Raw genomic sequence first — 27,279 nt, 5'->3', positions numbered from 1 at the left:
CTGCGGCGCAGACCGCAAATGTGAACGTAGACTTAAATAGCTGGATAGAGCTGGATCCGCGGGCTGTGATCTGGCCTACGCTCAGCACTCTGCGGAGCGCTGTCATTCAAAACACGTCCAACTCATTTTGGTGTTTAGTCCCAAAATGGAGGATGGAAGAAGAAAAGGGTTGGACAAGGAAATGACATCATTTCTTTTTTTTTTTCCCCCACTGCAGTTAAAGCTTTATTTGTGTCAAACACAGACAATCTGCAGAGAAAACTGCATAAAAAACCGCACTAAAAACCGCATCAAAAACCGCATCAAAAACGCACCAAAAACGCACCTGCGTTTTCTGCCAAGAGCTGCGGTTTTTGTCCTGAAAAAAAAGGATTGAAATCAGGATCGTGTGAACATACCCTTACCGTACAGGGTTACGAGGGGGGGCGTCTGACTGACGCCTGCCCTAATAACCTGGGGTTAGTGACAGTGGGGTTAGTAAACCCCAGCTGATGTCTGTTCCGCTTGCTGAGGCGTCTTTGGCTCAAGGCCATTGCAGCTGGCAGAATCGACATGATGTTAACTCCAGTGTGTATTGTATTCTGAGTCATAAAGACAGGAAATGACCTCAATGACTCTTTTTTTTTTCCCCTTTTTTTTTTTTTCAAACAAACTTTATTTTCAGTACACAATGCTGAAAAAAACGCAGCTGCAAAAAACGCAGCAAAAAACGCTGTGTGTGAAAGCAGCTGCGTTTTTTGCCTGCGTAAAAAAACGCAGGTAAAGCAGCAGCAAAATACGCGCGCGTAAAAATACGCAGCAAATATGCTGTGTGTGAAAGTAGCCTTAGAGAAGAGGTAAGCCCAGGAAGAGGAAAAGTCACAATTTAAACTGCTCAGATGGGCAAGGTTTGTCCTGTGTGATTTTTTTTTCTAGTTTTCTTTTTCCTTGCTAGTTAGAATAAAATGAAACAATTGATTTGTCAATATTCCCATAATTTCACCAAAAGAACATCATAGACAGGGTGAATTAATTCACTAATGCATCCCAATGGGCAGTGAATCATTGAAATGCAAATCAAGCAGACATTTTCCTTATCTCCCACCAGGATTCTGAACTTCATACTGCACTAGCTGAAGAGCCCGGTGTTTCCTAGGCATAGTAACTAACTGTGGTTAGATAAAACAAATTATAATGATTATCCTCCATCTCGTAGTCCCGTGCTCATACACCCATCATACGTATCCTCCATCTCATAGTCCCGTGCCCATATAGCTATCATACATTACCTCCATCCAATAGTCCCGTGCCCATATACCCATCATACACATCCTCCATCCCATAGTCCCGTGCCCATAAACCCATCATAGCATAAATAAATAAGCATGTGCACAGCCATTTAAGGGAGGTGCCAGAGTAGGTTCCCACACCGTAAGATATATAGCAAAAATACTCGGCACTCAACTTAACGTGATCAAGTGAGGTTTTAATGATGTCCACAAGGTAGTAGCAGAAACGTTTCAGCCCTGAAAATGGACCTTCATCAGTCATCACTATAGTATCTGTAGAGATATGGGTGGACCATGATATCACTTATTGCTAGAAGTAGTCAGACCATATAGTAGAGTGCTACCTGCATATAGAGGAGGAATGACCTGTATGAGGGCTAGCCGGTCTCCAGAAAGCCTGGATGGCGTAGGGACGCGGTATCCACTGCTCGTCCATGCGTGCCTATGCCATCCAGGCAGGCGCACACTATCCGGGCTTTCTGGAGACTGGCTAGCCCTCATACAGGTCATTCCTCCTCTATATACAGGCAGCACTACTATATGGTCTGACTACCTCTAGCAATAAGTGATCTTATCGGTCCACCCATATCTCTACATCTATATATATAATTGTCTAAGGGTTTTTCCGTCTGTCTGTCTGTCTGTCTGTCTGTCTGTCTGTCTGTCTGTCTGTCCAGGAAATCCCGCGTCTCTGATTGGTCGAGGCCGCCAGGCCTCGACCAATCAGCGACGGGCACAGCATGGCGACGATGATGTCATAATGGAAATCCCGCGTCTCTGATTGGTCGAGGCCGCCAGGCCTCGACCAATCAGCGACGGGCACAGTATCGACGTAGATGTCATAATGGTTGCCATGGCGACGATGATGTCATAAAGGTTGCCTTGACCAATCAGCGACGGGCACAGTCTGCCGCGAATTCTGGAATAATCATTGTCCATATACTACGGGGACATGCATATTCTAGAATACCCGATGCGTTAGAATCGGGCCACAATCTAGTATACTATAACGGTGACTGATGAAGTTCCATTATCAGGACTGAAACGTTTCTGTTACTACCTTGCGGACACCATTAAAACCTCACTTGATGACGCTAAGTTGAGTGCCGAGTTTTTTTGCTACATATACCTATCATACACATCCTCCATTCCATAGTCCCGTGCCCATATACCCATCATACATATTCTCCATCCCATAGTCCCTTGCCCATATACCCATCACACATCCTCCATCCCATAGTCCCGTGCCCTTATTCCCATTATACATATCATCCATCCCATAGTCCCATGCCCATGTTATCATCATACATATCCTTCATCCCATAGTCCCGTGCCCATATACCCATCACACATCCTCCATCCCATAGTTCCATGCCCATATACCTATTATGACATCATCTTCGCCATGGCAACCATTCTGACATAATAGTTGCCATGGCAACCTATGATGACATAATCATCACCATGGCATCCATTATGACATAACTGTCACCATAGCAACCTAGTATGACATCATCATCGCCATAGCAACCATTATGATATCATCTTCACCATGGCAACCTTTATGACATCATCGTCACCATGGCAACCATAATGACATCATCGTTGATACACACATACATACACACATTCACTCGTTTTTATATATACTAGATGGTGGGCCGATTCTAACGCATCGGGTATTCTAGAATATGTATGTATGTATGTATATTGCAGCCACATAGTATATAGCACAGGCCACGTAGTATATAGGAGCCATGTAGTATATAGCAGACAAATACTACGTGGCCTGTGCTACATACTATGTGGCTGCTATATACATACATACATACATATTGTAGAATACCTGATGCGTTAATACAGGCCACGCAGTATATAACAGTGGCCACGCAGTATATAACACAGCCCACGCAGTATATAACACAGCTCAAACAGTATATAACACAGCCCACATACTAAATAACACAGCCCACACAGTATATAGCAGCCACGCAGTATCTAACACAGGCGACGTAGTATATAACACAGGCGACATTGTATATAACACAGGCCACGCAGTATATACAGTAACACAGGGCACTTAGTATATAGCACAGCCCATGCAGTATATAGCAGCCACGCAGTATATAACATAGGCACACAGGCGACGTAGTATATAGCACAGGCCACACAGTATATAACACTGCCCATTTAGTATATAGCAGCCACGCAGTATGTAACACAGCCCACGCAGTGTATAACACTGGCCATGTAATATATAGCACTGCCCATGCAGTATATAACACTGCCCATGTAGTATATATCAGCCACGCAGTATATAACACAGCCCACACAGTATATAACTCTGGCCAGGTAGTATATAGCAGCCACGTGGTTATTAACACAGCCTACGTAGTATATAGCAGTGTGGGCACCTAATCCCTGTTAAAAAAATAATTAAAATTAAAAATAGTTATATACTCACCCGCCCGGATCCAGCGGAGCTCTGGCAATGCGCACGCAGCTGTCGCGAGACCGCTAAGTCATCTGGGTAATTTTGCAATGCATCTTTGGGAACGGAAGATGGTGGCGGCTGCGAGCGCATCGTCGAACGACGGAAGGTGAGAATAGCAAGTTTTTTGTTTTTTATTATTTTTAACATTAGATCTTTTTACTATTGATGCCGCATAGGCAGCATCAATAGTAAAAAGTTGGGGACACACAGGGTTAATAGCAACGGTAACGGAGTGCGTAACCCACGGCATAACGTGGTCTATTACCGCTGGCATTAACCCTGTGTGAGCGGTGACCGGAGGGGAGTATGGAGCGGGCACCAGGCACTGACTGCAGGGGAGTAGGGAGGGACTAATCGGACTGTGGCCATCGCTGATTGGTCGCGGCAGCCATGACAGGCAGCTGGCGAGACCAATCAGCGATGCGGGATTTCCGGGACAGACAGACAGAAGTGCCCCTTAGACAATTATATATATAGATAGAAGAAAGATTTTGCCTTTTCAGAAGAGGACTTGAACTCTATAGCGACACCTGTTGGAAGCAGCAATCCTACAAGTCATTATCGACCTTTTAACAAGTCTTGCAATATGACTTAGGTTAAAAGCCATTGACACGCCAAAGCCGATATGTCACTCTTCACAAGAAGAAATGTTACCTTTTGAACTGCATACTGAATATTGTTATTAATCAGCCATTTGTCAAGATGCTTTAGTGCATTATGGAGCATATATAAAGGAGGAGAACATAGCTACTTGTAAGTGTTTAATCTATAAGAAGGAGGCCTAACAATCTGTGCAAAAGAAAAAAATCAGATGCCTTGAAAAAGATTAATCTGAATTTCTCACTACATACTACATGCAGAAAGTCAGGCATAGAAAGCTGTCACAATGTAGCTCAGTTTCTTTTTCTAGCCACCTCCTCCTGCTGCTTCATAGTACATAAATTATCCTTTTAACCCCAGTCAGAGGTCTTTCATACAGCCAAATCAGATCTCTTGCTATGAACTGAGGAGGGGCAAACACCCCGAAAAATGTGTCTACAAATAGAGTATCTGGTTTGGCTTTATCCTACATCATGAGGCAAGGCTTATCAAAGGGTTGATATTGACTTTTTGAATTGCTACAACCAGCAGGCACGAGAGTTCAAGTCCTCTTCTTCTCTGAAGAGGCAAGTTGCATATCATAATACACAGTAATCCATCTTATATTTCCTTTTACAATAACATACAGTATGGCATAAGAGCCAGCAGTAAGGCAGCAAAATGGACCTTCCGGTTCCATGCTGCGTGCACAAAGAAGCCTTAACCAGACGATGCAATAGTGAAGCAGAATCTTTTTTTGAAGAGTCAGATCAATTATCCCTAAATTAAGTAGGATTTTTTTTTATAGTTCTCCTAATTTTATATATGAGGAAGGTTTTACATTTTGGTTTCCTTTTATTTCATTAAGTTTTCCAGGAGGAGATAGATTCTCATGAAACTCTATTTATGTTAAACCTCTCCTCACCAAGTGCACAGAATGCAATGTTGAATAATGAATCAACTGTGTAATAAAAGCGAAATGTAGATATTTATAGTGTTACTTTATTATATGTATTAAACCTGGATGTAAGAATGTGTAGTATCCTCATGTGGCTGCTTTTTAGTTGCTATGTGGATAAATGTATTAATATCTCTTGTAGTATCGCTTAATAGAGCAGAGTTGACACATCACATGCTATAAAACCCTCCGTTCTTGAAAAATCATGAAAAGAGTAGATGTATAAATATCATTAGTCCTTCTTCTAATGAAGAGTTTTGCACGTTATGTGTTAGTTGCACTGATGAAAAAGAAATCTGTCAAGAATGAACAGACAAAGAAAGTGTGAACAGAAAAAAAGGGGTTTACCTAAAAAAGATTTCTTACACTTATCAGTAACAAGTAAATAGTAATAAGAGCTGATGATTTGCCACTGTTTTATATACATTGCCACTATTATTGGTAAATGAGGCAGGGATGAACTGACAGTGGCCCCCATTAACCCGACTCTTCATTCACGTGGGTTACAGTAACAATAAGTTTGAGCAGCATTTATCTAGCGGGTCATCAAACCCTACTGAATTACACCTCTAAGTGGGTCAGTCAGTGTCAAATATCATGTACAGTAATGTAATAAATTACAGTGAGGTCTGTGCAGATGCTTTTTAGAAGACATTATGAATGCTAAATGTATCTGCATCTATAAGTGTATTTATCAGCTCCTAGAAACTGAAGTGGCATCTTGATTTCTGTCACAATATAGTCATTATAGAAGGCAAAATGGCAAATTGCCAACCAATCAATGCCGTGAAATAAACTCTACTCATACGTAGGCACATGGGGGCACATATTTCAATTTCACAATATAAAGTGTAGCATTCCAGATGCAAGCTTCATAGTATGAGGATAATAGTTGATCTGCCTGGAAATCAGATGAATGCAAGAGCCGGAAGAAGCAGCATTTCTGGGAAAATTGTCGGTGTCATATTCCAAACATATAGCGACATGCACAAAACAGTTTAAAATCTATAAACTGCACTATTTTAATTGTTAGACTATTTTAGTGGTGAGCAAATATACTCGTTACTCAAGATTTCTCGAGCATGCTCGGGAGTCCTCCGAGTATTTTTTAGTGCTCGGAGTTTTAGTTTTTCTTGCCGCAGCTGAATGTTTTACATCTGTTAGCCAGCATAAGTACATGGGGGGATTCCCTAGCAACCAGGCAACCCCCACATGTACTTATGCTGGCTAACAGATGTAAAACTTTCAGCTGCGGCAAGAAAAACTAAAACTCTGAGTACTAAAAAATACTCGGAGGACCCCCGAGCATGGTTGAGAAATCTCAAGTAACGAGTATATTCGCTCATCACTAACTATTATCTAACACATGGATTGGAAGTAAGTGCAATTGAACCTGGATGAGATGCAAGAATTTTTCATGACTGAAGTCTTTCAGGCTTTGCCCAGACCGACTGGGTTGATATTCTCCACTTGGGGAATAACTGGATAGATGTGAACATACATGTGTGAGTCTCTTTTCGTTTAATCCTAGTTACAGGAACAGTCAAGTACACTAAGGAGATGGGGGCCTAATGACCAACTCATGAAGTTATGTGGTGAGACACACATCTATCAGGCATTTAAGGCAAATCCTGTGGATAGGTGAGGTAGCCCTATGCTTGCTTTGCCACTGATAGAGCTCCCATATAAGACAATAGAGTGCTATGTACCTCCTCATTTATAGCGGCGTTATAGGGCCCTATTCTTGGGACAAGTATGAAGTTTAAAGCCACATTACACCCACATTTACGGTTTATCCCACTAATATGCTATAAATGTCTGATATGTGAAGTTCCTAGTGATGTCTGATATGTGAAGTTCCTAGTGATGTCTGATATGTGAAGTTCCTAGTGATTGGCTTCAATTGTTTTGAAGCCAATTGAATTTGCCCCAAAATTTGGATTCACTTGAATTCAATTTTTTGTTACTCATTGCTAAGCAATGTGCCAGAGAATGATTACAGCTTTCCTCGTTTTATAGTGAGTGGTAACTGTAACTGCTCCCTGAACCACTCCGATGACTGGAAGCAAGCGGCTGCTGGGAAAATGTAACTTAAGTTTCTCCCTGTAACCTCCGCTTCCAGTAAACCAGCCTAACATCGCTTAAAAGTTATTTGCCTTATTATAAATTACTATCATATCTGCAGGTAAATAACGTTTCTCTTTAAAATATGAGTTGCATGTCCTGCATAAGGGAAATACTGTGGATAACATTTATCATCATTGGTTTTAATGTGTTTTTCCACATACATTTGGACTACTCTGATTTTCTTGATAATAGATTAATAACATTGTTATATATTTTTATTGTATTCTAGACCCTTTTGTTTCCTTCATGTTATTTTCGATGTTGTGATTTATGAATTTGTAGGAGAGTAATATTACTATTCCATGGCATATTGTGTAGTTTGTGCACTCTATGTACTTTTTTTTTCAACAAAGCTATAAGGTGTCAGAGATGTCTGATAGCCACTTCTCTGTCTTCCGTCAGTGGAATAACATGCCATTTGTTCTACAGCTCAATCATTTCTAAAATAAAATCCATTACAAAGTGATTGATGGTTTTATCAAAATGATATCAACATGTTTCATCACATCCTGGCACAACTGTTAATATGTGGTTTCACTCAGGAGTTTTTTATGTGGTAATTTTTCATTAAGTAGAATAGTAATTATTCTAACCTTCAGTTTTTCTGGTGGTGAGAGGTCAAATATGAGAACACACTATTTCCACTCTCTTCATGTTACAAACTCTGAATTTGGTGTATGCAACCTCTTTTAACCCCTTCACGACCTCTGCCGTACTATTACTGCGGAGGTCGGATCCCCTGCTTTTATGTGGGCTCCAGCGCTGAGCCCACCTCAAAGGCAGGACATGTTGGCTGTTTTGAACAGCTGACATGTGCCCGCAATAGCGGCGGGTGAAATCGCGATCCACCCGCACCTATTAACTAGTTAAATGCCGCTGTCAAACGCTGACAGCGGCATTTAACCGACGCTCCTGGCCATCGGACCGGAAATGAGCCCATCGCCGACCCCCATCACATGATCGGGGGCCATCGATGCATCTGCATAGTAACCATAGAGGTCCTTGAGACCTCTATGGTTGCTGATGCCGGATTGCTATGAGCGCCACCCTGTGGTCGGCGCTCATAGCAATGCAGGAATTCTGATGATCGCTGCTATGTAGCAGAGCCGATCGAGTTGTGCCAGCTTCTAGCCTCCCATGCTATTGAGGCATGGCAAAAGTAAAAAAAAGTAAAAAAAAAATGAATAGAATAAAAACATATAAACGTTTAAATCACCCCCCTTTCGCCCCATTCAAAATAAAACAATAAAAAAATCAAACCTACACATATTTGGTATCGCCGCGTTCAGAATCGCCCGATCTATCAATACAAAAAAGGATTAACCTGATCGCTAAACAATGTAGTGAGAAAAAAATTTGAAACCCCAGAATTACGTTTTTTTGGTCGCCACGACATTGCATTCAAATGCAATAACGGGCGATCAAAAGAATGTGTCTGCACCAAAATAGTATAATTAAAAACGTCAGCTCGGCACGCAAAAATAAGCCCCCACCTTACTGCAGATCACGAAAAATGGAGACGCTAGGGGTATTGAAAAATTGCACAATTTTTTTTTTTTTTTTAGCAAAGTTTGGAATTTTTTTTACCTTTTAAATAAAACATAACCTAGACATGTTTGGTGTCTATGAACTCATAATGACCTGGAGAATCATAATTGCAGGTCAGTTTTAGCATTTATTGAACCTAGCAAAAAAGCCAAACAAAAAACCAGTGTGGGATTGCACTTTTTTTTGCAATTTCACCGCACTTGGAATTTTTTTCACATTTTCTAATACATGAAAAAACCAATGATGTCGTTCAAAAGTGCAACTTGTCCCGCAAAAAAACAAGCCCTCACATGGCCATATTGACAGAAAAATAAAAAAGTTATGGCTCTGGGAATGAGGGGAGCTAAAAATGAGAACACAAAAACAGAAAAGGGCAAGGTCGTGAAGGGATTAAAGAGATTTTTTCTTCGTTCAGTGGGACCTCTATGACGTGACAAACCAAAACTGCAATAAAAAATTATGGTCCAATATAGATAATGGAATTTTTGAGAAGCTACACTGTACCTTTGTTGTAACAATAATGCAGGGAATAGTTTAAGAGCAAGCCTGGGAATGCAGCTTATGTATGAGCCTGCAGCAACCCGCACATACAAATACCTGCTATAGGGCTCCTTTTCACTTGCAAGAAATACGTCCGAGTCTCGCATGTTAAAACCAAGCTCTGGCGCCGGCACTCCAGAGCGGAGCGTGCGGCTGCATAGCAATACATGGAGCCGGCACCAGAGCTTGGTTTTTACATGCGAGACTCGCACGTATTTCTCGCAAGTGAAAAGGAGCCCTAAGAGTTTCTCTTCATTATCATAGACACAGACAAGCTACCATGAGGTTGTCTCATGAACAAAATACATGTTAATCAAAACATATTGAAATAATAACTTCCACAATTGGATGTGTTCAAAAAAAATGTTCCTGTGCTGAGATAATCTAATAAATGCTCTTAGGCTAAGTTCACATTAGCATATCATCTGCATGCGCAAACGCATGCCAACGTGCATGCAAAAACATGCTTACGCCTGCGCATCATCTTGCGCATGATGCAAGCAAAAACGCTGCATGTGCCTGCATTTAAATGGGTTTTGCCATCCGCTTGCATTTTTTATGCACATGGTTGAGGCAGTGACATCATATTCTGGACATGCGCAGTCTAAAGTACGCATGCTTATCGAACACATTCGTACGCATGTCATTGCATAACAATGCGTTCCCTTAGACAGTAATGCTTTTTTTGACGCAATGATCCGTAATAGTCCACATGCGGACGATTGCGCAATATTTGACGCCTCAAAAAATGCAACATGTTGCGATGCCGGGAACCACCGCGCACCGCAAAACCATGCATGCGTACGCGTCTGCATGCGAACGCATGCAAAAGCATGTCCCTGCGTACACCATGTTAAAGATATGTACGCATGATGCATGCGGATGTATTCGGATCATACGCTATGCACAAAAACACTAATGTGAACCCGGCCTTAGTAAGTACTGTGTAATGGCTGTGTCTGACCGTGATGTAACACCGTCTGATCATACCACATTTCCTGGCCAAGGGAGGAAACAAAACGGTATACAGTCAGGGCAAAATGGGATCACAGCTGATTCTTTCTTTGAGGTAAAACCTTTCCTTGCCCGTTTTATCACATGAGTGAGTGTTTCCTTCGCATCTCTGGCCCTCTGAGCTCATCATAAATCAAATCACTTAGGCTACTTTCATACATCATGTTTTTTGCCTGTGTTTTGTCCCAACAATTCATCCGTTTTTTGCCGGATCCATCAAAAATTAGTTTTCCGTTGGACAGAGAAAACGTCCAAAGCAATGTTTTTTCTGCCCGGCGGAAAACCGCACAATGACTAATCCGGCCAAAAACGTATGAAACGCATGTAGAAATGGACGAATCCGACGACCGGATCCAGTTTTCCAGAAATCATGCATTTTCCATTCTCTCTCTCTCTCTCTTTCTCTCGAATAGGAAGTCACTGTATTCGGGTGAAAAACAAAAAAACGGATCCAGCAGAAAAACAGATTCATCGCATCAGTTTTTAACTATTTGCGACAGATCTGTTTTTTTTTATAAAATTAGCCGGATTGTGCCTGAAACAAAAAACCAGATGTGTGAAAGTAGCCTTAACTATGAACTCAGCGACTAGTGGTGATTCTACCTCGCTGATTTGATTTATGATGAGTTCGGGGGATTGAAGATGTGGCAGAAGCACTCACTCCTGTGATAAAACAGGCAGATTAATTTTATACCTCACAGAAAGCAGCAGCTACAAACAACTGCTGTGTTGCCAGAATAATCACATATTCTTCCTCCCCTGATCAGACCATGTGCTGACCATGTCCCTGCATGGTCAGACACAGGCATTACACAGTACACAGCAAGGGCACATTTATAAGATTATCTCAGCACAGGGACATTTTTTAACAGATCTAATTGTGGAACTTATTTTTATTCCAAGATCAGTTGATTTAAATGTATTTTGTTTAAGTTCATTTAGCATGTAATTGTCTATATTAAGAATGCTAATATCATTTTGCTGCATTGAAACAGTTTCTTATATTTTTTCAACAACACCATTTTATGCATCTATTCTCTATGAGAAGTTCAATGTAAAAGACAATTACAACAAGTAACAACTTTATTGATGTATCTAACTTGTGTATTTTCATTAAGCAGATAATGCACTAGCACATTTGATCATTTACAGATAAAATAAAGAATAATCTATAAATGCAAGCCTGTAACTGGGAAGAAAACAAAAAACCACCATAGTTTGCCTTTCTTCAAACACTAGCTATGCTGAATGCTAAGATCCATTTTGTATTTATTTACTTGTTTAAGAAACTATGCATGAGTCTTCTGCACACCAACTGGGACATACACAATTGGCCACAGTTAAAACCATCCTCTTGCTAGTATCTACATCATGAAGAATGCAGATACAGTTTAATAGTACGGGGGAGATGCGGGGAAGTGGATGCAGCCCGATGCACTGCACTGATGGCATTTTTACTGTCTAAAAGGGGCACTACAATTGTATAAAGGAAGTGAGAAAATACAAACTATGCAGAGTAAGGGGGCATTTTAATGTAACAAAAAATGTATTTCAGCACTGTGAGGTGGTAATAATGCTCATTATGTGGTATTTTATTCAGTTAAATTATGGTTGTGTTATTCAGACACTATGGAGATCGTGGTGTGTGGGTATTGTTTGGCCCTTGTATAGTGGTATTCCATAGATCTATGATAGCAAAGCTGTTTTGTTTGTGGCTGACAGCAGATTGGGCTGAGTAGAGGATGTAGCTGCCTCTCTCCTCGTACTATACACAGCCTACCTTCCCTACTGCTACTACCTACCAATAGCAAGTCACAGTAGGGCAGGTCATACAGTACAGCAGATTTTGCTGAGCCAAGACTCTTGCTGGTGTTTAGGAAGAAATTATCCCATAAAGGATGTTAGGTTTTCACAATACTGCACAGCAGCATGAGGAAAATCTAGAGACAATCAGGTGTATGCCCCTACACAACAGGGATCTAGAAGATATATAATTTGGTATTATTAGAGTGTTCTCCTATACTTCTCAAAATGTCACATTTGGGTTTCTGAGCAGCAAAAAAATGCGTTCTGCTGATTCATCAATATTATAAAGCACTACTTCTATGCTGTAGTCAGAAGGGGAATGCTATAGATCTGTATAATAATTTGATGACTATTACTCATATATTACAGTAATCATCCAATTCTTTCTCTCTACAGTTTTGAAGACGGATGGCCATGCTTTGAATTAGACTCTATGGCTGAATGTTTATGATGTGTTTTGGACCATTGGTAGAGGTATTTCCATGAGGACTAATCCACATGACCAAAATGGATGCTGTGGTGTGCTTTACCAAACAGCTCTACCTTGGCCTGTCCACAATACGCCTTATCAGAAGGATTTTGGCTTCCTGGCGTACAGTTTGGGAGACTGCAGACTAGCTTTTTCATGTCTCTTTGTCAGCAGTGGGATCTTCATGGGTCTCCTGCCATAGCATTTCATTTCATTCAAATGTTGATGAATAGTCCACACTGACACTCATGTATCCTGAGCCCGCAGGACAGATTGACTTTCTTTAGAACTTGATTGGGGCTGCTTAACCATCATCTGGACTATCCTGGGTTGCAACCTATAATCAACTTTTCTCTACCGTCCACGTCTAGGGAGATTAACTACAGTGCCATGAACCAAACCGCTGCATGACCAGCTCTATCCTCACCTACTGTATCCTCACCCATCCCTTGTAGATTGTGAGCCTTCGCGGGCAGGGTCCTCTCTCCTCCTGTACCAGTTATGACTTGTATTGTTTAAGATTATTGTACTTGTTTTTATTATGTATACCCCTCCTCACTTGTAAAGCGCCATGGAATAAATGACGCTATAATAATAAATAATAATAATAATGAATTGTAAACTTCTTGATCATGTTGCACACCGTGGACAAAGGAACATAAAGATATCTGAAGATGGACTCGTAATATTGAGATTGCTGATATTTTTCAACAGTTTTGGTTCTCAAGTCCTCAGACAGTTCTCATCTCCTCCTTCTGTTTTCCATGCTTAGTGTGGCACACACAGACACACAATCCAAAGATTGAGTCAACTTCTCTCCTTTTTATCTGGTTTCAGGTGTGATTTTCATATTGCCCACACAGGTGAGTTTGAACGAGCATTACATGTTTGAAACAAAGTTATTTACCCATAATTTTGGAAACATTTTTGTACTGCCTATTTTGGGGGTTTTGTGTGCATTTATGCCCAATTTGTCTTTTTTTCTCTTGTTTTGTTGTGTCGTTCCAATACACCCAAAGGAAATAAATATGCATATAACAAAGCATGTGTGATTGTTGTAGAATGTAAGCCCGCAAGGGCAGGGTTCTCTTCCCTCTGTATCAGCCTGTCATTGTTAGTTTGCTTACTGTAAGTTTTATCAGTATTTTGTATGTAACCCCTTCTCATGTACAGCACCATGGATTCAATGTTGCTACATAAGTAATAACAACAATAATAGTAATAATAATAATAATAATAATAATAATAATAATAATAATAATAATAAATTGCAACAATTATCTGTTAGAAATACTTCATTTTCTGGATTAATTTCAAGGTGCCATACTTTTGGTCATAACTGTATGTATAAACAGTGTAGTGTATTATTATGCTCGCCTACCGCCTTCATTCTGCTCCTCTTCTCAGCGGCTTTACCGTTCTTCAGACTCTTCGGGTCACACTGCGCTCTGTGTGTCCTGGAAGTAGCTATTATACCATAAGTCTATGCAGCATCAGAATAAGGATACATAGACCTACATTCTAAAATAGACTTCCGGTTCACACATAGGGCATAAAGGGAGCCAGCTAGTCTGAATATTGACGTCACTGAGAAGAGGAGCGGCACTGGATCCCAGAGAAGGCAACCATGAGTATATTAACATACACTTCATACACATATGTACAGATTTGATAAAAAAAACATGCATGGGCGGGCTTCTAAATATTATGTATCACCCATCCATTTCTAAGACCTCTTCAACTTTTTAGGTAAAATACTGTTGAAGTGTGCAATAGCTGCTGGCTGAGGGCACTTTGTGAGATATAATCAGGAAAGACAGGTTATTCAAACAAGAGAGAGACCTGTCAGACTCGGGACACAGGCAGGGGGTTAGAAATAGTGAGGGAGGGCCGAAGAACTACAAGTGCAATGTCCCACATAATAGCACTTGCGGCTCATTTGCATACGTTTTCTATGCTGGGTTTATCAAAGACTGTAATACAGATTTCTACATTGAAAGTATGGGTTTAATTAGCATGAAAACCTCTGTCATACACACCTTAGCTTAAGGTATAAAATCCTCCTAACAGGCTCCCTTTAAACAACGATGAAGGTAAGGCACTGCTGGAAATGCACAACGGGCATGGCTAGGATGTGCCTATAGTGACTTCCATTAAGAGATACCCCTTTGATATACTGAAGTTACAGTGCATGACATATCCTTTAATGTTATTTATTATAATGGAAGCAATAATATGCAAGTTATTTGATTTCTGCATTTGCATTAGGCATTATTGCAGCTAAGCACACTGTAATTTGTAGTAGACTATTTCTTGTGTATTACTAATTCTTCAGGCAATGTTGTCTTGAAGCTAAGTTGAATTATTTGATTTGGTCTTAGATGTTCAATGAAGCTTCATAATCTGTGGCCGGTGGCCTTGTTACACATTTAAATAAATGAATTAAAAAAAAAGAGAAGCCTGAAAGTCATGCTGTCTGCTTGGATTGGCGAGAGAACATTCTAGAAGAACTCTGATCTGGTTATATTAGAACCAAGTATGTATAGAAATATTGCGATTTAGTTTCCATTCCATGAAAATCTGTAGCAAACAGGACCCTGAATAGTTGGAGCAACCGAGTACCTTAAGACTACCAGTCCCAATGTCAGTTCTAATATAATGTATTGTCACTGCTTCCTTCTCCCATAATATCACGTTGCTTTCCTTTTAAGTTCAGGAAAGCTGTTTTAAAAATTAAGAAATATTCTGCCATTTAATTTTTCATTATACTGTGGGTCATCAATGGAGATCTAGACTTAACCAAATCAGTTTGAAGTGGCTTATTCCTACAAAGCCGATATTGAGGCTGCACTGCTGTCAGGTTCTCACTCCATATTCTGCCTGTGCTCTAGCATTGTTCATCCTTCATACAGATATATTTGTATAGCTCAAAATCCCTAACAACAGGAATGATCAGTCACAATACCTCAATTGTTAGTCACATTACATCAATGGTCAGGCAATGCTCAATGTGGATATTGATTTGCATGGTGAGTTACATCCATATAACAGGGAGATACATTAATATTGTAGTATAGTATAATTTATTCATTATATATATATATATATATATATATATATATAATGTGATGTAGTGACCCCTGTAACAGGTAGGGGGCGCTGCATGGTCTCCCCGGTATGTGCACGGAGTCGTATTGAGGCCGTGAGAATCGACCTGCAGTGATGTCAGGATCACGTGACCAGCCCAGGTGATCCATTACTGTGGGTGTGCTTACGGGTACATAATGTGGTTCCTGTGTGGTTCCAGTGTTTGGATCTGAATGGTCCAAGTGCAAGGTCCTGGAAGCCTGTGTTGGAAGACCTGGGAGGAGGCTTCCTGGAAAGCACATGGTTTGGACCTGGTGGCCTGTGGTGTTGGACTAAGTCCTGAATAGCACCCAGACAGGCCACATGCCTCTGTGTTGGACGGTCCCAGGTGGGATGGACGTTCTGAAGACCACAGTGTGATCATGGTCCTGGACAGTCTGGGTTAAGTGCTCCTGTGAGTGGAGTCTTCTTGGAGCACCTGAGAGACTGGGGACCCGGTGATCGGTGTTGGGGAAGCTACCGGCCTTCGGTGGCTCTGGACTGACTGATGTGTGCCGGCCAGGCAAGTTGGTGAACCCCGTAAGGCAGTTTCCCCAGGAGAGAGGTCTGACAAGGAGTCAGCAGATGGAGCAGAAGCTCCCATAAGGTACCTCCATAAACTGTCGGTGCTTGTAACACGAACTGTGTGGTAACCCTCGGCAACTGGTCAGTGAGGACCAGCGTGTTTAGTTGCCACAGAGTAAGGGCCTGAAACTTAAAGTGAGGTCCTGGTTCAGTATGTAAATGGACTGCTCATGGTATGGTTTATGAGGCATAATAAACCGTATGGACTGTTTTGTTTTAAAAACCGTGCCCACGTGCTGAATATCGCGGCCAAGCGAGTGTCCCCCAACACACTCAGTAAGAATAGTCTTACAATATATATATATATATATTCTATATTATTCGCATGTAAAATATTGGAGAAAATGTAGCTTTCTGATTGATTCAGTTCATTTGAAGATATGCAGCCAATGGCAATGAATTTAGTCAGAGAGGTATTTAGAATACTGCAAATTTATGAGCACCATGAAGTAAATATTTTAATTAGGAACTCATATTTATAGGGCTTTTTCACTCTTTTGAAAAGCAATCTCCACACGATCGGATACTATAAAAAAAATAAAGAAACTAATCACTCCCATTGACTTCACCGCTAACATCCATCTCTATATTTTGTCTGCAGTGGTGATGTTACATCACCCTCTATGGCATTGATATCACATCTTGTACCGGTTTCGGCTGTGACGTCATATCAACAGTACACATCACAATGCTCAGCAGTTCTGCTGTTGAAGGCCGCCACTGAGTTGAGTGATTGACTGCACCAGTAATGTCCACTGTTGACGTGACGTAACTGCTGCAGCCAAAAACCAGAGATGGGAAGCTAGACCCAGGCAATGTGAGTACTATCTGTATTTGTTTTTTTTCTATAGTATGTGATCCTTTAAAAAAACAATTTCCTAAAGGAAGAAAAACACTTTGATTAGTGCAATGTAGACTGATATAGTTCTATGTATTAAAGATGAATCCACTGTTTTAAATCAATTTACTAATTCATTATTTACAGTAAATCATTAATTATCTAAGAAAATATGTGATTTATATTGCAATCTATTCATACATTTATTCATTTGATTAGAAATTTCCACAATATTAGTTTATCTCCAGGGGCAAAACTCATAAGCATTGTAGGAGTTGCAGTTGCACCCAGGCGTTCCAGTCCATAAGGCCCAAAAGGTATTTTTCTATATATATGAAGACCAACACAATCACAAATGTGAAAGTTGGTGGCTATGTTGAAGATTTAGCATTCGGGCACAAAATTTTTTAGTTATACTAATGCTTATCAAATAATGAAATGGTGTGCTGTCCACCTTACCCTCATGGTAATGATGCTTTGGATGCACAGGTGGGGTTCAAATCCTTCCATTTAAGAAATTGACAAAAATAACCAAGCATTTTACCTAGCTATTATTATCACTGTCAGGACTCAAACCAAGCAGCGCTTGTGCATCAGGTGGCAGCTCTTCCCTCTGATCTATTCAGCTCGCTGGACATTTCCTTGCTAAACCACATACTAGTACCTGTGTTGTTCCTGATTGTCTCCACCCCGAGTTCCTGATTTGCTCAACATTATGATCTCCTGACTGAACACCCTACTTTAACCTGGCACTGTAATTCCTTCTATCTGAAATTATTGAGCTCCCAGCCTTTAGTCTAGCTTTTTTCCACCTGCTACTTGTCCTCAAGATTCTACTGCTGCTCCATGTACTGACTTCTGGCTATTTCCTGACTATGATAGCTGCTCATCTTCCCAACTATACTGCTGCTCCGTGTACCAACCTCTGGCTATTTCCTGACTATGATACCTTCTTATCCTCCCAACTGTACTGCTGCTCTGTGTACCAACCTCTGGCTATTTCCTGACTATGATACCTGTTTATCTTCCCAACTATACTGCTGCTCCGTGTACTGACCTCTGGTTATTTACTGATGACACTACCTGCTGGTGCTGCCCCTAGTGTTTGCAATATCACTACTCCAACTCTGGTCAATCCATAACAATCAGGCTTATGGAGAGAGACCCCATGACTACACTTTCAGAGAAAATGAACATATAACTATTCCAAATTAAGATACGGTTTCATATTAAAGGCCTATAGATTTAAAGTTACAGGAAAAAATAGACATGAAATTGGAGGTTTCATGTGGCATGTGTAATCTGCTACTACAGATCAAGTTCTTAATGTTACATTGAATGGTTTGCCAAATTAGCTTAATTTACTGTATTAGATTAAAAAAATGGTTGCCTCAGTGCTGATGCTTTAAATTTATGTATAAGTTAAATTTAAAATACATAGCAAGAAAAAGAGAATCAACAAGAACCAGAAGAAATCAGAAAGCATGTTACACATAAAGTGTATCTGAAGATGTGATTTATGGTAGGACAGTATGAAAAGTCACCTCAAAAATAATTGTTAATTCCCATCTCTGTGGTCATTAAGGCCTTAATGAATTTTTTGCAAGATACTAGTTTATGGATAGAGAGTAATTTACTAATTCTTAGGGGTCCAACTACTCCCCAGTGATCCCCAAAACAGGGCTCTTCATGTTGAGCATGAGCTCCTCCACTCAACTCATTGTCAAGGAGGCTGCCCAGATATCAGAGCACAGTGTTCGTCTATTTCTAGTAGTCCTACCGTCAGTGAATGAAGTAACAGTGCGCATGCTTGACTTCTATTCATTAAGATGGATGTAACCCCAGCAATCAGTAACTTACTATCTTTGGGAATTTTTTAAAGTAAAGGATAATTTATGACATTATGGTGCTCCTTGATATTGATGATATATTCAGAATTGTCAGTGTTTTGTTGTATTAGGTGAGTGGAGATGGAGGCAAAGGGTAGAGTGGAGGTACCCTAGGTAGATCAGAAGTCAAACAAAAAGTTGTTCTCGACTAGGTCATTGTTGTAGCTTTCAAAATATGTTATGACTAGTGTTGAGCATTCCGATACCGCAAGTATCGGGTATCGGCCGATACTTGCGGTATCGGAATTCCGATACCGAGTTCCGATACTTTTGTGGCATCGGGAATCGGTATCGGAACCATATTCATGTGTAAAATAAAGAATTAAAATAAAAAATATGAATATGCTCACCTCTCTGGTGGCCCCTGGATCTTACCGCTGTAACCGGGAGCCTTTGTTCCTAAGAATGAGCGCGTGAAGGGCCTTCGATGACGTCGCGGCTTCTGATTGGTCGCGTGACCGCTCATGTGACCGCTCACGCGACCAATCAGAAGCCGCGACGTCAGCCGCAACGTCATCGAGAGGTGAGTATATGGATATATATGGATATACTCACCTCTCCGGTGGCGCCTGGATCTTACCGCTGTAGCTGGGAGCCTCCGTTCCTAAGAATGAGCCCGTGAAGGACCTTCGATGACGTCGCGGCTGACGTCGCGGCTTCTGATTGGTCGCGTGAGCGGTCACATGAGCGGTCACGTGACCAATCAGAAGCCGAGACGTCATCGAAGGCCCTTCATGCGCTCATTCTTAGGAACAAAGGCTCCCGGTTACAGCGGTAAGATCCAGGGGCCACCGGAGAGGTGAGTATATCCATATTTTTTATTTTAATTCTTTATTTTACACATGAATATGGATCCCAGGGCCTGAAGGAGAGTTTCCTCTCCTTCAGACCCTGGGAACCATTCCGATACTTTGTGTCCCATTGAAATGCATTGGTATCGGGTATCGGTATCGGCGATATCCGATATTTTTGGTATCGCTCAACACTAGTTATGACTAGTGTTGAGCATTCCGATGCTGCAAGTATCGGGTATCGGCCGATACTTGCTGTATCGGAATTCCGATACCGGGATTCCGATACTCTTGTGGTATCGGGTATCGGGTATCGCAACAACATTAATGTTAAAATGTGTAAAAGAGAGAATTAAAATAAAAAATATCGCTATACTCACCTGTCCGACGCAGCCGGGACTTCAGCGAGGGAACCGGCAGCGTTGTTTGTTTAAAATTCGCGCTATTACTTGGTTACGTGAATTCCCGGCTTGTGATTGGTCAGGTCGGCCATGTTGCCGGGACGCGGACCAATCACAGCAAGCCGTGACGAAATTACGTCACGGCTTGCTGTGATTGGTCCGCGTCCCGGCAATATGGCCGCCCTGACCAATCACAAGCCGTGACGTCACGGGAGGCTGGACACGCGCCCATTTTAAAATGAGCGCGTCCAGCCTCCCGGCTTGTGATTGGTTGACCACGGCGCAACCAATCACAAGCCGTGACGTCACGGGAGGCTGGACACGCGCCCATTTTAAAATGAGCGCGTCCAGCCTCCCGGCTTGTGATTGGTTGACCGCGGCGCAACCAATCACAAGCCGTGACGTCACGGGAGGCTGGACACGCGCCCATTTTAAAATGAGCGCGTGTCCAGCCTCCCGTGACGTCACGGCTTGTGATTGGTCAGGGCGGCCATATTGCCGGGACGCGGACCAATCACAGCAAGCCGTGACGTAATTTCGTCACGGCTTGCTGTGATTGGTCCGCGTCCCGGCAACATGGCCGACCTGACCAATCACAAGCCGGGAATTCACGTAACCAAGTAATAGCGCGAATTTTAAACAAACAACGCTGCCGGTTCCCTCGCTGAAGTCCCGGCTGCGTCGGACAGGTGAGTATAGCGATATTTTTTATTTTAATTCTTTCTTTTACACATTAATATGGTTCCCAGGGCCTGAAGGAGAGTTTCCTCTCCTTCAGACCCTGGGAACCATCAGGAATACCGTCCGATACATGAGTCCCATTGACTTGTATTGGTATCGGGTATCGGTATCGGATTGGATCCGATACTTTGCCGGTATCGGCCGATACTTTCCGATACCGATACTTTCAAGTATCGGACGGTATCGCTCAACACTAGTTATGACTGTAAGTATATATATGAAGAAAGAACTTCACCTTGGAAAATAGATGTTTGGTGTGTGGTTCCTTTTAGATAAATGATTGTACCATGCTATAACTAAAGCAAAGCTACCATTACATTTAGTTATAAACTTATACATCAACCTTTTCAAAATGAACAACTATTAGGCAAGCATTATTTAAATCCTACAAAGGCACAATTTTCACCCGAAGAATGTAAAAACTCAGTACATAGCAACACAATATATTTTCCCTATTTTTTAACCTTCAACAACCCCCTTGGCATAAATCAATGGAAATAAAAAAAAAAAAATCATTTTAACTACAGTTCACTGAGTTTTAATCATTTTCTTTATCGATGGAGCCGTTTTCTAAGTGAAGGGTTTGACGAATGGTTTTATCTGAAGCCCGTTTAATGGATTCAATCCTATTTCAAGTCTCACCAGATTGTTTTTCTACAGTCAGCAGATCTCAATCAATCCATTTATCCTACTTGTTAAATGAAAGATTTGCGCTAAACGTGATTTAATGTAAGCAAAAATGCTGCAGTGCACAATTTAATACTGCACCTAGAACATAAGAGCAAACAGCCATATCTATGGCACAGTTTTGTTCTCCCGAAAAAAGCTGCAGTGTGTGATTGTCCAGGAAAGTGATGGTGATCTTGGCAGGAATTAAGGTACTAATTACCACAGTGGAATAACATTTTCAAGCAAATACATAATTTACTAAATTATCAACTAGCCGTTTAACACAAAGATGGACTTGTATGCTGCTTTCCATTAAAACAAAAAGTGTGTAATTAAGACTTGGTTACAAAACAGTCACGTCATTATTAAATTAAAATGCATCTTACTACAGCCCAATTAAACATTTGACAGGCACTTTGAGGGAGTAACGGATTCCAAACATTCAAGGCACACATGGAATATGTAAACTATGGAGCTAGACCACCATTTGTTAAGATTAATAAGCAAATGAAATGGTTATGCTGTATAAAGCAGAGCGGAAAATAAAAACGACTTGTACATTAAGGATGTACATTCCATTGCGGCTGATCGAAATGATTTATATTATGTTCAGACGTTGCCAGCTTTAAAAGTAGTGCACATTCTCGACTTGAATGAGACATTTCATTACTTTGTCCAGTACGTTTAAGCCAGTTTTAAAAGTAATGCAATCTTGACTACATTCAATCATATTTCAAAAAAAAAAAAAAAGCCAAATAAAATATGACATCACCTTTGGTGCATGTTTGAAAGCATTTCCAAAGTGATGAGTAGATGCAATGCAATGCGGGAATGAAAGCAAGAATTATCTTCTGACTTGATTATTGGCAAAATATTCTCAAAATATTTCCAACTTACTCAAATGTTTTGCCTCTGGCTATTCAGATGGTGACTCTGTGGTATTTTACCTTATGGTGCAGAGATATAGAGAAAAGGGGAGGAGCTTTGGGAATTGACGCATTGTACTTAAGTTTCTGACATACTGTACAGGGTTTTGATTAGGGAATGCCTGCACTTACCTCCCAAAGCTTGCTTCATAACAAAATCCATACTGATGGCTTTTGATTCCTTCCACTCAGTGTATTTTATATATTACATGCAAGAAAAGCAGGTAAACTCTTGCGTTCTAGCCTGGAATAAATGAAAACATATATACTTACATAGCTTTACATTGTCAAAATCACCTTAAACAGTCCTATGATATTTTCTGATTTCCCTTGCTAAAAAAAATTGCAATGCAAAAATATCAGCTAATGTGGGTGCAAGTTTTCATTTTCTCATCCACCTAATTAAAATGAGCATAAATTCAAGCAAAAAAAAAAAATCAAATGGGGTCAAGAAAAAGCATCCATTGAAAATAGTAATAATAATAGGATAATTTGAGGGTTGTTTGGAAATAAAGTAATAATATCACGTTAGTGTAAAGGGTATTTAATCAATAAAGAAATCTTTTTATAGGTATTACGTTGTTTTGACACTTGAAGACGTTTGCAGTCTTCAAGGTGTGTCCTGTGTGTGGCTTCCACCAGCATCTGGACGGGACTGTCTACATGTCTGGTGAGAAGTGTCTAAGGGACATTTGAAGGTGAGACGTCCCGGTCTTACTTCATAAGTCGCTAGTATCGTTACATAAAAGATGTAAAATGTTAGAATTCCACCCAAACAGACAAAGCACATTTCATGCCGATGAGGTCAAGTCCAAGTCACATTGCTGAAGCATACCACAATGCAGCCTGTGTATCCTGCTGTCTCCTCCACGCTTCACAAATACGCACGCCGAAGCAAACTATGACACAAATTATGATGCCTCACACTTTTCAGTCTTCTGTTTTGACAGCCAATATACAGAAATAATATGGAACAAAACACAAAATCACTCTTTGCAGTAGAATGTGTTCCACCTCACTGCACAGCCTAGTGGGTTGCAACAAATGATATCCCAGAGAAGTCCTACTCCTGCACTGCAGGTGATAAGAGCTGTCATTTTCTCAATATACCACAGCTTCATGCCTCCATCTACCGGTACTTCAAAGACTGGCACATAATGACTCATTTCATATCCTAAAAAGCAGCTCTGATATGTAACATTGGGACCCGTTTGCATGTCGAGTTGGAAATGGGCCAAAAAGAAAAGTTACTGCATGTATGTTCCAGCGCTATCATATTCTTCACATATTGCAAATGCTGCCATTTCATTGCTGAAAAAAAAACTTCTCCACCTTGCAACATTCAGATATCTAATACTAGAGCATTTCATGCAGGCGCAGCTCTGCTGGTCAATAAATCTCAGCACAGTTCTCCAAGACAGCACATGCTGCAACCACAGGATTGTATTCAAGAAAGCATGTCTCAGCAGAAAAGGACACAACAAGCAAATCAGAGACAGAATGCAAGGCTGTGCCTGGAATGCCATGATTAGCAGGGCTAAGAAATCGCCCAGGAACCCTGCTATCAGCATGCATGCACTAGACCTAGTTTCAGCACCAGGAGGGATGGGACAGCTCCTAGTAGTATGCAAGCTAAGGGGTCAAACAAATGGAAAGGATCAGCCAGTACCTTGTCTTCTTCAGCAGAAAGGAGATCCTGCAGTTTGCCTGTCCTTTCTGTAACAACTCTGCACCATGGAAGGAAAAGCTCGCCCCCCTCCCCCTAGAGTATCCTTTTTTCTGTAGCACAGTCTCCTCCTCCCCTAGTCCATGTGTGCTCTCAACAGGAACTGCAGCCGCCGCTGAAGGGCATTTAGGGAAGAGACAGCTTCATGAAGTTACTGTATCTCCTGCCTAATAATGACCAGCTAGCACAAGGGCATATGGAGGGGATGCAATGGGAGCATGCAGCAGAAACATCCAGTGCTGGCATACATACAGAGAGAGGCGAAGCAAGAGGATGATCAATAACCTTCCCTTTCTTCCCTTTTTTTTCCTTCTATACATTCTCTCTTTTTTTAATCACAGCATTTCCGGAGCATCCCACTTCCATTTATTTGATCCCTCCTTCTAAGAATGTCATAAGCGAGACTATACAGTTTTTTTTTTCTCTTTGGAGTTAAAATCCATGATGACATAATGTAGCAGAGAATAATGTACCAGGGTAGGGTGTTACTCCACCTTTTCTCCGGGATAACACTTGTACCTGTTTCATTATTTATCCTTCTGGAGATCAGGCTGCTGAATGTACAGCTTATTTATGCAGTGCACTTTGTCAGCTTTAATTAATAGGTGAAAACTGGGCTATCGACAGAATACGTGTAAGATGTTTGTCGTCCCCAACCCACAATAAGGAAGGCTGCTGCTTTCATTCACCTAAGGAAAATCTCATTTATATTACATGTCTGATGTTACAAAGGGCTGATAATGTTATAAAAAGAAGTGCATTTCATGCACCATGACCTGTGAAGAACGTCCTTCATATGTCACTTGCAAACATGCTTTTTATTCTCAGTACCTAAGTTGGTACGTTGGTGTCCTTTGTTTACCGGCATAAAAATGACCGTTCATTATATATAGCACAAATCCACGAAGATTCCATGGAAAAAATAAGATGTAAAGATCTGTAGTGCTTTTCAACATTAAGGGTTAAAAACCTGATCAATCTGACCCATCGACTAGGATTGTGTGAGTGCATCTGCATGTGTGATGGTGTATGTATGTAATTAGCAGGTACTCCTAATTACTAATATGGGAGGTCAGTCAGAGTCAGAGTCAGTCAGAGGAGCACTGGTGATTAGGGTTGAGCGACTTTTACTTTTTTAGGATCGAGTCGGGTTTCGCGAAACCTGACTTTGTCAAAAGTCGGGTCGAGTGAAATCAGTCGATTATCGAGAAAAGTCGGGGATCGACCGAAACACGAAACCCAATGTAAGTCAATGGGGAATCAAAGTCGGCAGTGAGTGGAGGACAGGAAAACACCAACAGTGCCCATTTTAATGTCAAACACATCAATTCTTGTCACTTAAGCTTGTGAATCTTAATTTACCTTATAATAATAGTTAGGCATTGAAAATTGGGGGTCATTTGGCTAAAGTTGTGGGGAGGGGGGTAGGGCTGGCTCAAGTTTTTTGTGGGCCCAGGAAACGCGGACTATGTCACGGCGATGGAGCCGGGAGAGGTAAGTATTAAAACTTTGCAAGTGCTGTGATCCCGAGCAAGCAGGGGGGCCTACTTGTTCGCATTGGCACTGGCACAGGACCCCTCAAAGTACGGCGGTGTGTTTGACGGTGGGGGCGCCTCCCACTGGCAGAGACACTTTTGCGTACTATGAGGGGCCCTGTGCCAGTGACGTCGCCAACGAGTATGCTCCCCCACCTGATGAAGGAACCTGCACTTTCATCTGCAACTTCCTCTTTGTCCCCGTGTAAGGTGGTATAGTATGCGGGAAGGGGAACCTGACTTTCAGCAGGGTCAGATTCTGGCTGTGTAGAGTGCAAGGGGAATGTAGTGGTCTGGGTCAATGTACCAGCAGACTCATCTAGCAGTGGCTGGCCAATGGGCAGGATGAGGAGGAAACACAGATATAGTCCCAAAGAATAAAGTAGGCTAAATGCAGTTCAAAATTGGTAACAGGAGTAAACAGGCGGCACTGCTTTGTTCATTGGAGGAGAACACCAAGCAGCGGCAGACACTGTTAGTAGGCCCAACCAAACAAGTAGGCCAAATGCAGGTTAATATCTGATATAGGCCGAAAGCCTGAAAAGTGAAGCTCAGCTATATTCAGTGGAGGAGATAAGCAAGGAGCGGCAGACACCGTTAGTAGGCCCAACCAAACAAGTAGGCCAAATGTCGTTTAAAATTTCCTATAGGCCAAAAGCCTGAAGATTGAAGCTTAGCTTTGTTAAGTGGAGGAGACAAGCAAGGAGCGGCAGACACCGTTAGTAGGGCCCAACCAAACTAGTATGCCAAATGCCGTTTAATATCTGATATAGGCCGAAAGCCTGAAGATTGAAGCTCAGCTTTGTTCAGTGGAGAACACCAAGCAGCGGCAGACACCGTTAGTAGGCCCAACCAAACAAGTAGGCCAAATGCCGTTTAAAATTTCCTATAGGCCGAAAGCCTGAAGATTGAAGCTCAGCTTTGTTCAGTGGAGGAGACAAGCAAGGAGCAGCAGACACCGTTACTAGGGCCCAACCAAACAAGTAGGACAAATGCAGTTTAAAATTTCCTATAGGCCGAAAGCCTGAAGATTGAAGCTCAGCTTTGTTCAGTGGAGGAGACAAGCAAGGAGCGGCAGACACCTTTAGTAGGGCCCAACCAAACTAGTAGGCCAAATGCCGTTTAATATCTGATATAGGCCGAAATCCTGAAGATTGAAGCTCAGCTTTGTTCAGTGGAGGAGACAAGCAAGGAGCAGCAGACACCGTTACTAGGGCCCAACCAAACAAGTAGGCCAAATGCAGTTTAA

The 27,279-nt window shown here is 41.5% G+C and overlaps 1 protein-coding gene across 4 annotated transcripts in view; it reads right to left on the bottom strand.

Moving 5' to 3' along the window:
• The window catches only part of CPLX1 (complexin 1), a 321,051-nt gene extending 296,198 nt beyond the window's left edge, over positions 1–24,853 (bottom strand). The window contains exons 1-2 of one of the 4 annotated variants that reach the window (XM_077251929.1): positions 24,748–24,853; positions 22,902–23,013 (exon numbers count right to left, since the gene is read on the bottom strand). In XM_077251929.1, the coding sequence (XP_077108044.1) occupies positions 22,902–22,932 (31 nt within the window). In that variant the 5' untranslated portion in view covers positions 22,933–23,013; positions 24,748–24,853. Of the gene's footprint in view, positions 1–22,740; positions 22,774–22,901; positions 23,014–23,604; positions 23,829–24,438 lie in introns of those variants that run through there. The other 3 variants (XM_077251912.1, XM_077251919.1, XM_077251937.1) reach the window with 3 other exon arrangements.
• Between the last annotated feature and the right edge of the window lie 2,426 nt (positions 24,854–27,279).

Source organism: Ranitomeya variabilis, chromosome 1 (assembly GCF_051348905.1).
Source record: "Ranitomeya variabilis isolate aRanVar5 chromosome 1, aRanVar5.hap1, whole genome shotgun sequence".
NCBI lineage: Eukaryota > Metazoa > Chordata > Amphibia > Anura > Dendrobatidae > Ranitomeya > Ranitomeya variabilis.
Note: the sequence above shows the minus strand (reverse complement) of the source record. Positions and strands in the feature narration are given on the sequence as shown.